This window comes from Ovis aries, chromosome 9 (assembly GCF_016772045.2).
Source record: "Ovis aries strain OAR_USU_Benz2616 breed Rambouillet chromosome 9, ARS-UI_Ramb_v3.0, whole genome shotgun sequence".
Taxonomy (NCBI): domain Eukaryota; kingdom Metazoa; phylum Chordata; class Mammalia; order Artiodactyla; family Bovidae; genus Ovis; species Ovis aries.
In genome coordinates, this window is record NC_056062.1 from 21,326,254 (window position 1) to 21,341,057 (window position 14,804).

At 49.2% G+C, this 14,804-nt stretch overlaps 1 protein-coding gene across 2 annotated transcripts in view; it reads right to left on the reverse strand.

The window, feature by feature from the left end:
* Nucleotides 1-14,804, reverse strand: part of TG (thyroglobulin) — a 231,513-nt gene that overhangs the window by 12,349 nt on the left and 204,360 nt on the right. For both annotated transcript variants that reach the window (XM_027972878.2, XM_042254076.1), the window contains 2 exons: nt 8,068-8,249; nt 5,464-5,571 (listed from right to left, as the gene is read on the reverse strand). In XM_027972878.2, the coding sequence (XP_027828679.2) occupies nt 5,464-5,571; nt 8,068-8,249 (290 nt within the window). The remainder of the gene's footprint in view (nt 1-5,463; nt 5,572-8,067; nt 8,250-14,804) is intronic.

Sequence of the window (14,804 nt, forward strand, 5' to 3'; positions counted from 1 at the left end):
GGTTATTGATATTTCTCCCGGCAATCTTGATTCTAGCTTGTGCTTCATCCAGCCCAGCATTTCGCATGACGTACTCTGTATATAAGTTAAATAAGCAGGGTGACAAGATACAGCCTTGACGTACTCCTTTCCCAATTTGGAACCAGTCTGTTCTTCCATGTTCAGTTCTAACTGCTGCTTCCTGACCTGCATACAGATTTCTCAGGAGGCAGGTCAGGTGGTCTGGTATTCCCATCTCTTTCAGAATTTTTCACAGTTTATTGTGATCCACACAGTCAAAGGCTTTGGCATAGTCAATAAAGCAGAAATAGATGTTTTTCTGGAACTGTCTTGCTTTTTTGATGATCCAGCAGATGTTGGCAATTTGATTTCTGGTTCCTCTGCCTTTTCTAAAACCAGCTTGAACATCTGGAAGTTCAGGGTTCACATCCTATTGAAGCCTGGCTTGGAGAATTTTGAGAATTACTTTGCTAGCATGTGAGATGAGTGCAATTGTGTAGTAGTTGGAACATTCTTTGATATTGCCTTTCTTTGGGATTGGAATGAAAACTGACCTTTTCCAGTCCTGTGGCCACTGCTGAGTTTTCCAAATTTGCTGGCATATTGAGTGCAGCACTTTCACAGCATTATCTTTTAGGATTCGAAATAGCTCAACTGGAATTCCATCACCTCCACTAGCTTTGTCTGTAGTGATGCTTGCTAAGGCCCACTTGCCTTCATATCCAGGATGTCTGGCTCTACATGAGTGATCACACCATCATAGTTATCTGGGTCATGAAGATCTTTTTTGTACAGTTCTTCTCTGTATTCTTGCCACCTCTTCTTAATATCTTCTGCTTCTGTTAGGTCCATACCATTCTGTCCTTTATCGAGCCCATTTTTGCATGAAATGTTCCCTTGGTATCTCTAATTTTCTTGAAGAGATCTCTAGTCTTTCCCACTCTGTTGCTTTCCTCTACTTCTTTGCATTGATCACTGAGGAAGGATTCATGTCAATAGTTTTAAACAGTGTAAGTTGTGTTCTCATGTCAACAGTCCTGGAAGCACAGCTGCTGGACCAGATGCAGGTATTCGCTCCCTGAACCCTTCCAGTATCCCTATGGGACATGCACTATCACTCTCCCTTATACAGATGACGATGCACTGAGGCTCAGAGAGGTTAAGCATCTTGTCCAAAGTCACAGCCAGCAAGTGGACTTAGCCATGGTAGGGACTCAGAAGTTTCAGGCTGAAGCAGGTGCAGTTGAAAGAAAACTGGAGAAAGGGCAGGAGACAGGGTTTGAGTTCAGACTGCCCCTTACTAGCTCCGTAGCTGGCACATAACTCCAGTCTCCGCTGAGCATTTGTTTCTTTATCTGTGAGATGAGTTGGACAAAATCATCTTACACAGTTTGTGATTCTTTGAATATGGATCTTAAAATTGCACCTTCCTCCCATACTGTAGATTTTCATTTCTTTGTCTCCTCCCTCATCCATTATGCCTATTCTTTCCTCACAGAATTTCAGAGATGTAAATCTCATCTACAATCCAGGTAAGCAGGTAGAGGACCAAGCAGCGCTGCAATCTATTGACAAGCGGCTGTGAGAAAGTGGTAATTTATTGTGTTTTGCTCTCTGGCTATGCCAGGAAAGCTAATATATGCTCACAGAAATGGAGGTACCAGACAGATGGCTGAAACCATAAGGCACGCACATATATTTTAAGTCTGTAGATCTGAGCCAGAAATAAATGAGACTGTGACAGCTCCAGGGCAGAATGAGGGAGATATCTTTTCAGGCAGTAAAAGATAAACTTGCCAACAACTAAATGGGTTAGTTCCCGTGATTCATTCATTCATCTACTACATAGATGGAACCGTATTACGGTCGTTGTGGGAGAGATGATACATGCCTAGAAAAATGTCAAGAATGCGTTTTGATGGACAAGAATAATGAGACACTCTCACCATTTCCTGTTTACCAGGTCCCATTCTATATACCAATGATCATAGCAACCCTCTGAAGTAGACACTCTTATTATTATTCCCATTTTCAGATGAAGAAACTGTCACCAAGCAGATTAAGTGACTTGCTTTAGATTCCTGAGCTAATAAGACAAGTTTCTAACAAGGCAGCTGGCCCAGAGTCCCTGCCCTAACCAGGACACTCTCTGCCTTTGTACAGTTAGCAACATATCTGTCTCTAAAACATATCAGTGAGGCAGAGTCTCTTTGCCCCAAAATTCATAGAATGTGAGAGTCAGAAGGTGTCTTAAAGGTGACTGAGCCCAGACGTTTTTCATATCTCTCTAAACTGCATGCCCTTGAAATTTTCCTTGAAGCTCAGTTATTGAGATAAGGGGCTGGGAGGCTCAGATTACCCCCACCCTCTTCTTGCTGTCCTCCTCTCAGGGAACCTGGGTCCAGGGCTCTACAGAGCCCAGCTAAAACTAAGTACTCCTGACCTCTGTCACCACCTTACTCCCATTCTGCAGATGGCAAAACTAAGCCCCAAGGCGCCCATAAACTAGAGTGGAAAGGACACTTTCCCACCTGTTAAATGAGGTAGTTAGATCAGCTTCTTCCTTCAGCATGGTTTCCTGAGCACCTACTATGCCCTTTCTGTGTCAGGAGGGTCTCTTGGCCCTGAGGTGCTGTGACTATAAAGATCCAGCAGGCACTTTGTGTTCTCATGCACAAACATGTCTTCCTTTCAAGGGAGGGTCTGTGGACCAGCCCTGCCTGTTGGTCCCCAGGAGGGTGTGCAGATGCTCTCCAGCAACACAGAGCACCGAACTGGCTACGGCAGTCTGAGGATATGTCTTGGACTCTGTTCAGGGATCGCTCCTCCCAGGACCGCCCCGATCCCAAGTCCCAAACAGCCAGCTTTGAACCCTTGTCTCTCAGGAGCCTCCCCGGCAGGGCTGTCATATTACCAAGAGGGGTGGTGCTTCGGGTTGAATTCTGTCCCCCTTAAAAGACACGTTGGAGCCCCTGCCTCTAGGACCTCAGAATATGACCTTCATTGGGAACAAGGTCTTTGCAGAGATAACCAAGTTAAGTGGAACTCCATAGGGTGGGTCTTAGTCCAGTAGGACTGATGTCCTTACCAAAAGGAGAAATCTGCACAGAGACGCACACTGGAAAGATGCTTATCTACCAGCCAAGAAATGCCTGAGGCCCCTGGAAGCAGGCGGTGGGGTGCGGCTGGAGCAGAACATCCCCTCCAGCCTCCAGGGGGAGCATGGCCCTGCTCCCGCCTTGGTTCCCGACTCTGGGCCTCCAGAACTGTTGTTCTAACCACCCCCAGGGAGGAAAAGAATTCAGATGGGGTCAAAGTATTACTGATTCTGGCTAGAATCCTATGGATCTTTTCATTGTGCTTTGTTTTGGTTGTTTCTGTCCTCATATAATAGGTGCAGTTCTTTTTTGTTTTTGTTTTTGACACTTACAAATTCTGGAGTCCCAGCTACTGAGGTGGCTCAGTGGTAATGAAAGAATCCACCTGCCAGTGTAGGGGACACAGGTTCGATCCCTGGCCTGGGAAGATCCCACATGCCTCAGGGCCTCTAAGCCTGAGTGCTGCAAATGCTGAAGTCCGTAGGCCCTAAAGCCAGTGCAATGAGAAGCCCGTGCACCGCAACTAGAATAGCCCCTACTTGCTGCAGCTAGAGGAAAAGCCCAAACAGCGACAGAGACCCAGCACAGCCAAGAATAAATAAACACACGAAAAAAAATTATCAAAAACATTCTGAAATCCAAAAGTACATGCATGTGTTGAAGGCTTTTGATGAGCTTACTTCTGGAGGCTCACAGCTTCTGCTATAACCTCTAGCTTAGAAGAGAGGCGGCAGACCAGACTGAAGAAATGCACTGGGCGCGAATTCCTGAGAGCCCTGGTATTTGGGAGGTGCTGCCAAGGCAGACTTCACCAACGACTTCCCACGCCTGGCCCCCCCCAGGACGCAGTGGCCACAGGGTTATGAGGCTCCCTTTCATCTTTGTCCAAACCCTCAACTGTCCTCACCACCCTCTTCCTTCTCTACTGAATGCCTTCTCAGCAGAATCCTCGCCTGACATGACTCCCCTTCCCACACCCTGGAGGCAGCTGCTTGACTCTAGGAAATGGAGCAGGCTGACAGCCTTCTAAGCAGAGAGACCGCACATTTTCATGGAGAGAGAACTCTGGGGCTCAGAGAAGCTGAGTAGCTCACTGTTCTATAACCAACCACAGCTTGTCCTTGGGGAAATCAGGTGAAGCTCCTTGACCTTCGGACTCTTTATCCGTAAAATGCAGAAGGTCATTCCAACACTGCTGACCTCACAAAGATGGATGTTCTGTGTGTGTGTGTGTGTGTTAGTCGCTCAGTCGTATCTGACTCTTTGCCACCCCATGGACCGTAGCCTGTCAGGCTCCTCTGTCCATGGGATTCTCCAGGCAAGAATACTGGAATGGGTTGCCATGCCTTTCTCGAGGGGATCTTCCCAACCCAGGGATCCAACCGGGGTCTCCTGCATTGCAGGAAGATTCTTTACCAGACATTCTGTGCAGTGTTACAAATTTAAAAACCTGTCAAGGGAAGCCAGGTAAACAGTGAGTGCTTGCTTAGGAAAACTAGAATATTTGGGAGACTGTAGTAGTTTCTTGCAGTTGCTGTAACAAATGACCGTAAACTCTGGTGACTTATAGCAACAGAAATGTGCTGTTTCATGGTTCTGGAGACAAAACCAGATTTATCGAGCCCAAATCCAGATGTGGGCAGGGCCATGGTGCCTCTGGAGGCTCCAGACAAGAAGCCAGGTCTTCTGCTTCCAACTCTGGTGGTGCTGGCATTTCTTGGCTTATATGTGGATCACTCAAGCTCTGCTTCCTCCTCTTCTATGCATATCAAATCTCCCCACCTCCCTCTTATAAGGACACTTGTGAATGCATTTAGGATCCTTTGGGATAATTCAAGATAGTTTTTTTTTTTTTTTCTTCTTGCATCAGTATCCCTAGTTTATTCACATCTACAAGCCCTTTTTTCCTTAAGAGGTCACATTTAGAGGTTCTCGAGTTTAGGATTTGGTATCTCTAGGTGATCATTATTTCCTTTTGTTGCAAAAAATCTTTTACTTTGGAAAGCCATTTTCTTAAATTAAGCTAACTGTTCAGTTTTTAGAGGCACAAACACATAGGATTAACAAAGATGGCTCCTCCTCCCAAGCCAGATCAACCAATGAATAGCTAATGTTGCAATCCCAAACTGCTTTCTACATATTGTATCCTACATGCCCTTCCTACAGTGCTGTGAGATACAGTGGCGATTACTGTTCTACCCATTTTTCAGATGAGACTCAGAAAAGTTAAGCAATGTGTTCCATGTCATTGAACCATGTCCTGCCACCTTTTCTCTGTTACCCTGTGGACCGCAGAAGTGACAGGGACCCTCGGCCAGATTCCCTTCACGTGCCGATACCCACTGTGGCCACGCAGCCACCTTACCTGCTGTGGCTGTAGCTTTCTGGAGCGTGGTACATGAAGACGTTTCCTCGGACCGTCCTTGCCCAGTGACTGGCCATGTCAATCACAGGGCAGATGATAAAGTAGTCTCTGGTGAGAGGAAGACAGAGGGGGATGTTAGCCACGTCCAGCTCTATAGACAACCGAGCTGGGTAAAGGTTTCTCCCAGCCCCTCTGCACACACCGCAGAGAACACCCCTGCTCCTTGCACCCCCAGCTTTCCTCTTGCCCCAGCTGGGCCCCCTGCACTGTCCAGCCTGCTTCATGGATGGCCATGATCACACGCTGTGGTCCATATGACACATCTCAGGGTTAAGAGACCCGTGGGAGAAACATCTTCCCAGAACATCAATTTTATCCAAAAACTTGGGAACAAAACTTATCTTCAAATAAATACAATACACTGTGGAGCTGAACATAATCATGCATTTAAAAAGAAGATGGAGACCTCAAGGGTCTGGGGCCACCGGGCTTTGAATCCCAGCAGCATCTCTATGTCTCCTTGACACTCCACGTCCTCAGCTGAGGAACGGGGCCCATGAGCCCGATGCTGCAGAGATTCCAGTAAGTGATGGACTCATGGAAGTCCATCACTGAGGAGGGCTGCCTCCTGCGGAGGTGGAGACCAGCACCTGCAGGGCTCACAGGGAACGTTCTCAGAGAGCATGTGGCTGGCAGGGTGAGGCTGGAAGTGCAGATGGAGGCAGCCCTCTTCAGCTCATGGGCCCCTGAGGAGCGGTGAGCAGGACAGGGGTGGGAGCAGACCTCCAGAGAGGCCCACCCTGGCAACACTGTGACGAGGACACTGGCCTGGAGGCCCACCCTGGTAACACTGTGACGAGGACACTGGAGCCAGGGAGGCTCGTGGAGGTGTTGTCTCAGTCTGGCCGGGAGGGAAAGAGGGCCAGACCTGAGGTAGAACTGGACTCCGCCTCATCAGTGAAGCCTTCCTGGGTTACCTGCCCTCCCTCAGACCTCTGCTCCTGCCCCCAGTTCATGGACTGCTCTCAAAGACAGTTACAGGCTAAAGCTGGAACAGGAAGGAATATAGGTTTCTGAATTCTAGCCTGAGCTCTTTCCACAACATGGATCTGAGCCAGGCCCGACGTGGCTGTGAGCGTCTCAGGGCCCAGGAGTTGGACATCTGTGAGCCCTTAGGGTCCATTCTGGGGCTGGGCCTCCAGGAACAGCTGCTGGCCATTTGGTTCAAAGGGTTCAAAGCTGAACTCTCCACTGGAGGGAAAATTAGAGCCTTCTTGGGCCCCGAGGTCCCCGGGGGTGGTACAAAGTTTTATTCGGAGCCAATGATGCTCTGACTGGAAACCGCAGACTCTTAGGTAGAGAGACCAAGCAGGAAAGCGGGTCTCAACACCCTTCAGTCCCGCTCATTCCATCACAGGCAAGTTCAGCAGGGGCCTCCGAGCCTCGACAGCGGCTCTGCCCCCAGGGACTGAGAGGGAGGGCCAGTGTGGACCTCCCCGAGGACAGGAAAGGAGCCACAGGATGCCCAAACCCCCTGACCAGGTTCTCCCCTCGTGGAGGGGGGCCTGCCAGGGAACCAGGGCATGTCCAAGGGGACTCACAGGTGACTCGAGAGCTAGAGTCCCCGCTGTGGTCTCATCCCAGGGGCTCCACAGGCAGAGAGAAACAGAAGTTGGCTGTTTCTTGACTGATGAGAGAGAGGCACGGCCTGCGGATAGCAGAGGCTGCCTTGGGTGGGGGGCATCCACTAACCACTCTTGGGTGGGGGACCTGGGCTGACTTCCCCAGGGAAGGAAGCTGGAGGCAGTGACCTTGAGCAACAAGGCCCATAAACAGCAAGCATAGAAACAGCATCCTGGGGAAGGGGTCACATGGCCTCAGGAGCCCTGTGTCCTCAATTCTAGGTGTGACATCAGGCACAAACCTTCCCCTGTCTAGGCCTGTGTTTCCTGTGCAAGGTGAATTCTGGCCACAAAGCAGAGTCACTTGAGGGACCCTAGAAATACATTTCATGGTTAGTCAGTCCATCCTGTTGGACTCTTTGCGACCCCATGGACTACAGCCCACCAGGCTCTAACCATGGGATTCTCCAGGCAAGAATGATGATGTGGGTTGCCATTTCATCCTCCAGGGGATCTTCCTGACCCAGGGATCGAACCCAGGTCTCCTGTACTGCAGCAAATTTTTAACCATCTGAGAGATATATACCAGCGCTTATGAGGCCTGGGCTCTTGCCCCACCCTTAGAGTGCTCCCTACACGGTTCTCAAGGGTAGCCTAGGTCCAGACCGCTGGATTGGAGGACAGGGGTCCTCTCTGCTGGGTTGGGCTGTTCCCTTCTGCACCAAGCGCCCCCCTCCCTGGTTCTCCATCAGCACCAGCTAAGCTCAGCTTCTAAGCGCAGGGTGTATACAGCAGGCACAAGCACCACGGAGGGAAGGACGGGGTCACCCCTCGTGTCTCCCCGATGCGGGCAGGCAGCCCGCACTTTGGACTGAATGAAGGAGGCAGTGAAAAGCACTGGCATTGTGCCCCGGTTCTGCCCAAATGGCCTGAGCCTCCCCACGTCCGTGTGGAGGCAGACCCGTGCACCCAGGGGGCTCACCGCGTGGCCTGCTCCAGGGCGCGGGAGAAGGAGGCGTAGTCGTCTGAGTCATGCTCCAGGGAGTAGTACCACGTAGCTGCAGCCTGCACACCGGCGTCCTCTGCCTCACCACCCAGGGAGTTCTGCAGTGCCTGATAAAATGCTGTTTTGCTACTGGTCCGGCCTTGACTTTCCTCAAATTGCTTGAAAAAGAAAAAGATACGGAAATCGCCTGATCAGATTCTGAAAGGCCTCAAGTCAGTGTCGTTCCAACACTTGGTTTAGAGTTTTCTCTCTGGAAAGCAGTGGCAGACGGTGTGAAGCCCATGGGTGCCAGAGCCAGACTGCCTGGGTGCGCATCCCAGCGCTGCCTCCTCCCAGCTGTGTGGCCTTAAACAAGCACCTGTACCTCTCTGTGCCCCCTCTCCCAGCCTGAAAATGGACAGAGCGGAGCCTGCCCCAACCAACCCAGGCAGGGCTGCAAGGAAGAGTAAAAGCTGCATACACGTGAAGCACCGAAAAGGGTGCCAGCAACAAGCAAGCGCTCACTGAACGCCAGCCTTTGCTGCAGGCTGCTCTTGGGTCTCATGGTGGGTGCTCAGCCATCTTGTCACGTGGTCTCATTAGGACAGCAGACTCCCGTCTCCTTCACTGACTCAAGCAGTCAACGTAAGGATGTTCTCTATACCCTCTTCTACTGATAAACCCACTCCCAGTCCAGGGCCAGCTGCTTGCCAGGCCTGGGAAACAGCCCTGAGCATGCTGTTCAGAGAGCCCTGATCAAGTTTCCCTGCTCTCGCGGGCCTCATGTTCTAGAGAGTGGAGGTGGAAAATAAGCAAATAGTTACGCCGTTCATCCGGGACAGGTGCTATGAAGAGAAGCAGGGCAGGGAGAGAGGGCGAGGGCAGGGCGATTTCACAGAGGATGGGCGGGGATGGGGAGGGGTCCCCGGGCACCTCTCTGGGGATGGGCGTCCAGTTGGAAATAAGTCTTTCCCCTTTCCTTCTTCCTTTCTTTCCTCTGTTCCTACCTTTCTTCCTTCCTCCCTCTTTCCCTCCCTCCTGTCTTTTCTTTCTTTCTTGTTTCCTTTCTTCTCTCTTCTTTTCAAAATTTGTTTTTAAACTGCAGTATCACTGGTCTATAATGTTAGGTAAGTTTGATGTGTACAACATTCTATTCCTACTTCTGGGTACCCGACCGTGAGCTCACCACCAAAGGTTTAGTTTGCATCCCATCACGTACACTTGAGACAGTAAATGAAACTGAAGTCAACCCCTTTTACCTGTCTTGCCCTCTCCCCACCCTCCCGCTCTGATCACCGCTGCTCTGCCCCTGCTGTCTACGTATTTACTATTGCTTGGTTTGGTCAGTTGTTTGCTTCGCCTGCGAGTGAAGTCGAATGGTATTTGTCTTCCTCCTCTTCCTTACTTGTCCTGTCTGCCTGGGAGAGTCTGGGGAGGGCCATGTCTTTCCCCCAAGGACTCAGTTTCCTTATTTCTGAAGACAAGGGGTGGAGGGAGATGCAGCTCCCGCGTGTGAGGTCCAGGCCCCTTGGCCCTTGTACAGTCCTAGGGTGTGTGTTTACATATTTCTAGACTTTTATGTCAACACCAACATGTGCTTATCAGGACTTCCTGGCGTGTTTAGATTGTTTTCCTAAACATTCCCAAGCACACTGGACCTGTGATTAGAATTCAAGGAGTGGGTATGATCAGTAAGGAATCCCTGCTGTTTGAGACACAACCCACTGGTGTCATGGGCTGTGCTGTCTTCAGCCTGGCTCACCAAGAGCCTGGACCAGTGGGTGAATCGCTGATCAGAAACACGTCTGCTGGTGGTTACACACCAGCTTCAGGAGAGATGAAGAAAGGCGATAGGGAGAGGCGTGCAAAGATGGCTTAGTCTGAATTCTATCTATAATGAGTTGCTTCTTGGAAAAAGATCTGAGGAAAATATGGCAAAAAATACTAATACCTGTTAAATCTGAATAGCAATGTGCTTACTGTATCAGTGTGTATTATATCAACATGGGTTTATTATACAATGCATATATTATCAAATGATCGTGATCTATAATAAAAAAGACATTGGATACATGCGGAATTCACACACACTCACACCAAAAGGCCTGTAGTAATGTTCACAAGTAACCCTCATTCTAATTGTTGTTAACATCTATATCTGATAGTTTTCATTGTATTGTATTGAATTGTATTCTAGTCCAGTCTAATCTAGTCTATTCAAAATGCTTGCCTGCAATCTAATTGACTTCACAGTCTTCTAATAGTTTAGGGGGAAACCATCATGTTATTATCTGCCCTTTTCTGAGTTTTTGAAATATTTTATCTCCCAAATTATATTAGTCACCATTCACATAACTGATTATTGCTAAACATTTAGCATGTGTATCTCACTGAAATATCAGTGAATCACCATGAGTTGGGCAGTTGCATAGAATCACTGTCAAACTCCAACAAAACTTTAATATACAGGGCATAGCACAGCTCTGGGCACACGTGGTCAGTAGATATGAGTGATTTTTTTTTCCTTGTCCCAGATGCAGGCAGGGGTCCCTGGGTGCCTTCAGGATGCTTCACTGAATCCCCAGGGGCTATTCTTGATCTATTCTTGTTCCAGTACCACCGAGGAACCCCCAAACCACAGGACTCAGTGTGGTGCTTAGTAAGTGCTGGACATAATGAATAGTGAAGACCCTGACCTTCGTAGAGATAACATAGGAGAAGCTGCAAGTCCAAAGTCAACACTCCTAGATTCAAATCCCCAAAGCTGGAAAGACCTGGATTTGGATGCTAGCTTTGCTAGGTACTAGATGCATCACGGGCAAGTTCCTGGACCTCTCTGCCTTTGTTTTCTTTTCTGTGCAATGGGCACAATAACATTACCTTCTTAATTAAACTGTCCTGAGGTTAAACATGCACACTGTTAGCGTGATGCCTACTGCTGGATGCATGCAGACTCAACCCTGGGCCCAGCTCAGCTGGCTCAGAGGAGCTCATGTTTTACAGTAAGACCTGATCCGTTCTGGTCCCTCTGGCTGTGGGTCCAGACCCTTGGAACTCCTCTTCTGAAACACTGCTGGAGGATGACTGACCTTGTCCTGGTGCTGCGGAAATTCTTTCCACAAAGAGGCCGCTTTTAGGAGCAGCACGCCATTAAGCCCTGGGCCTTACTAGAAGCACCTCGAACAACCTGAATAGTTCCATAGCTAGAACAGTTGAAGGGCAGGGCCCAGTTTCTGCCGTCACAAGACTGCAATTCATTTCACATTCTAACAGGACCTGAGTCGCTCAGATGAGCCGGGACATGACAGTATCCACAGTCACTGGTCTGGAGAGATGGCTGGAGTGTCGACCTGGGACCCGGGGGGGCGCCTGTGGATGCGAAGGGGCCTGATTTCAGCAAGACCCAGGTCTCTTCCTGCTTGGCACGGACAGAAGCACAGATGCCGTTGCTGGTTTAATTAAAGAGGCAGCGGGAGGGAGTGGGGCCACCACATGACTGCCAAGCCGGGGACCAGTAGCACAAGCTGTAATTACAGGCAGGACCTTCCTCAGAGGCGGGTTTGCTGGGCATGGGCTCATTAAGGGCCATCAGGGATTGGCACAACTGAGCTATGTGGTTTTAAAGGGCTGCCCTGAATATGCCCCACAGAACAGTTAGAGGAGCCCTGGGGAACATTTAGAGACTGCAGAGGGGTCCAGAGTCACCTTGCATGCTGGTGGCCTAGGGAACTGAATATGGGGTTCAGACCTGGCTCTGTGTGCGGCCTCAGAAGATTCATTGCCCTTCAGTGTCCCCAGCTCCACAAAGCCCCAGCCGTGAGCCTAGAAGCCCCTGGTTCTCCCCTCCTTGAAGTTATGCAAAATGGTTGTGACGTTGTAAGCTGGAGGAGAGGGAGACCTGGAGCGGCATCTCCAAAGGCAAGCAGGTGCACGCTGCAAGAAGGAGTGAATGGACAAACGTCCCCAGAATTCTCTAGAGCTCCAGGGTACCTGGAGACACAAATCTTCCTTCATTTAATGGGCATACATTAGAGACCTACTGTGGCCAGCAGCTGAGGGGTTTGAAATGAACAGGACACAGACCTTCCCACAGAACAGCCTGGTAAAGTCGAAGAGGTAACTAACTTGTCAATGAATGAAGTGTTTGTGGAAATTGTCAAGGGTTGGTGTCCAGTGAAGATGGGAATGAAGCAGAAAGAGGGTGAGTTTGGGAAGCACACGATCGCTTTCTTACTCCCTCCTCAGCCTACCCTCATCACTCAGGCCTTCCCCTCACCCCCCTGAGACAGCCCTTATCAAGGGCCCCCGGGACTTACATCTTGTCAGGTCCAGGGGTCAGATCTCTGCCCTCATCTCACACCACTTCCAATGACGTTCTACCCTTGACCTCAGCTTCCTTTCATAAACACGTTCTTTTCTTGGCTTTCTGTGATATCAAGATTTCTTGGTTTTCTTCCAGATCTGTATCTATGGCTCTGAACTCGCTCCTGAACTCCCAGCTTACCCACCCAACTGCCGATCCTACACATATCTGCAGTCTGGGCCTGTCTTGCCTCTACCGCGTCTTTAACCCTAACTTAAGGCACCAGCTTGCCCCCTGGACTTCGCAGTGGACCTCAGTCTGGTCTCTCAGTCCTTTGTTAGCTTTCCACAGTCGGTTTTCCATACAGCTGCCAGAATGCTCTTCAAATTCACTGATCAGGAGTATCACTTTCTAGCTTAGACTTTCTGATGATGGCCCCCTGCAAGTAGAATCAAGTCACTGTTCAGATGGCCTAACGGATCTGCTTTCCGCTCTTACTGCCCCCTCCATCACCCACTGGGTTTAACAGCATCTGGCCTTCTTGTTCCCCAAACCAGCCCTGCCCCGGGGTCTTTGCACCAGCTCCTTGACTGGCTCCACTCACGGCAGGCTCTTCTCACCACTCAGGACCAGAAGTCCCCTCCCCGATCTCCCTGCAAAGTGCTTTCCCCTACTGCTTCCTTTCCTCTCTTATTACTGTTACAGCTTTCTTCAGAGCACATTCCATGATCTGAAACCCCTATTTCCTTTGTTTACACACCATTGCCACTGTCCTTTCCCTGGAACATAAACTCTATGAGCCAGGAGCCTGATCTCTTTGGTGGGGGCTGGAGGCGGGGGGGCTTACAATGTTCCCCAGAGCCATGAGGTGAGCCCTCAGAGAGTTTGTGTTGACCCCTCCTGCCCTGACTACTGAGTGTGGAAGTGACCAGACCAAAGGCTGACTTCACCTTCCAGCAGGCCTCTTGCCAGGCCCCGTCATAATTGTAGGGGCCACGATAAAATGTTCCTTTCAATTTTTTTTTTCAAATCAGAAGAAAAAATAAATAATAATAATGAACATATACTAATGAATCCAGGGACTTCCCTGGCAGTCCGTGGGTTAAGACTTCCACCCTCCAATGCAGCGGGTACATGTTCATCCCTGGCTGGGGAGCTTGGATCCCACACAACCCAGGGCCAAAAATCCAAAAAAAATAAGACAGAATCAATATTGCAACAAATTCAATAAAGACTTAAAAAATGGTCTGCATCAGAAAATCTTAAAAAAAAAAAATAATGAATCCAGCCTGGCTTACATTCATCTTTTACTGGCACAGTCAGAAAATATTTTTACTGTTTTAGGGGAATGAGTCAAACCCGTTGATCCCTGGTTTTCTCTTCACAGAGCACAGGGGATACTGAGACTAGGGACACGGGTGAGTGACGATGCTGAGGGTCGGGTGGTTACAGCACCAGCATGGAGGGGTCTCGGTAAAGCTCCCATGGATGGGTGCTGTCACCTTTGCCTAGAAGTCCTTAAAGAATAGGACTAAAACTACCCTATAACCCAGTAATCCTACTACTGGGCATACATTGAGAAAACCATAATTCAGAAAGACACACGTAACACAATATTAATAGCAGCACTATTGACAATAGCCAGGGCATGGAAGGGACCTAGACGTCCGTCGACAGATGAATGGATAAAAAGATTGTGGCATATATACACGATGGAATATTACTCAGCCGTAAAAAGGAGCAACGTTGAGCCAACTGAACTGAGGTGGATGAACTTAGAGCCTGCTATACAGAGTGAAGTAAGTCCGAAAGAGAAAAACAAATACCATACAGTAATGCATACATATGGAATCTAAGAAAATGGCACTGATGAACCTATCTGCAGGGCAAGAACAGAGATGCAGACGCAGAGATGCAGGTGTAGACACGTGGACACAGCGAGGAAACGAGAGGGTGGGGTGAACCGAGAGAGCAGCACGGTGGTGGTTTAGTCACTAAGTCGTGTCCGACCCTTGCGAACCCATGGACTGTAGCCTGCCAGTCTCCCTTGTCCATGGGATTCTCCAGGCAAGACTACTGGATAGGGTTGCCGTTTCCGTCTCCAGAGTAGCATAGAAATATATGCACTGCCATACGTAAAATATCCAGCTAGTGGGCAGTTGCTGCATAGCACAGGGAACTCAGCTCGGTGCTCTGTGATGACCTAGAGGGCTGGGAGGGAGGCTCAGGAGAGAGGGGATATACATATACATATACACACACACAAATAGCTGATTCATGTTGCTGCATGGCAGAAAGCAACACAACATTGTAAAGCAATTCTCCTCCAATTAAAAATCAATTTTAAAAGAAAAAAAAAAAAAAACAGACGTTCTCACTTCACTACAGGGTTGGTTGCCCTGTGCCCATTCAAAGACTAAAGAGATGCTAG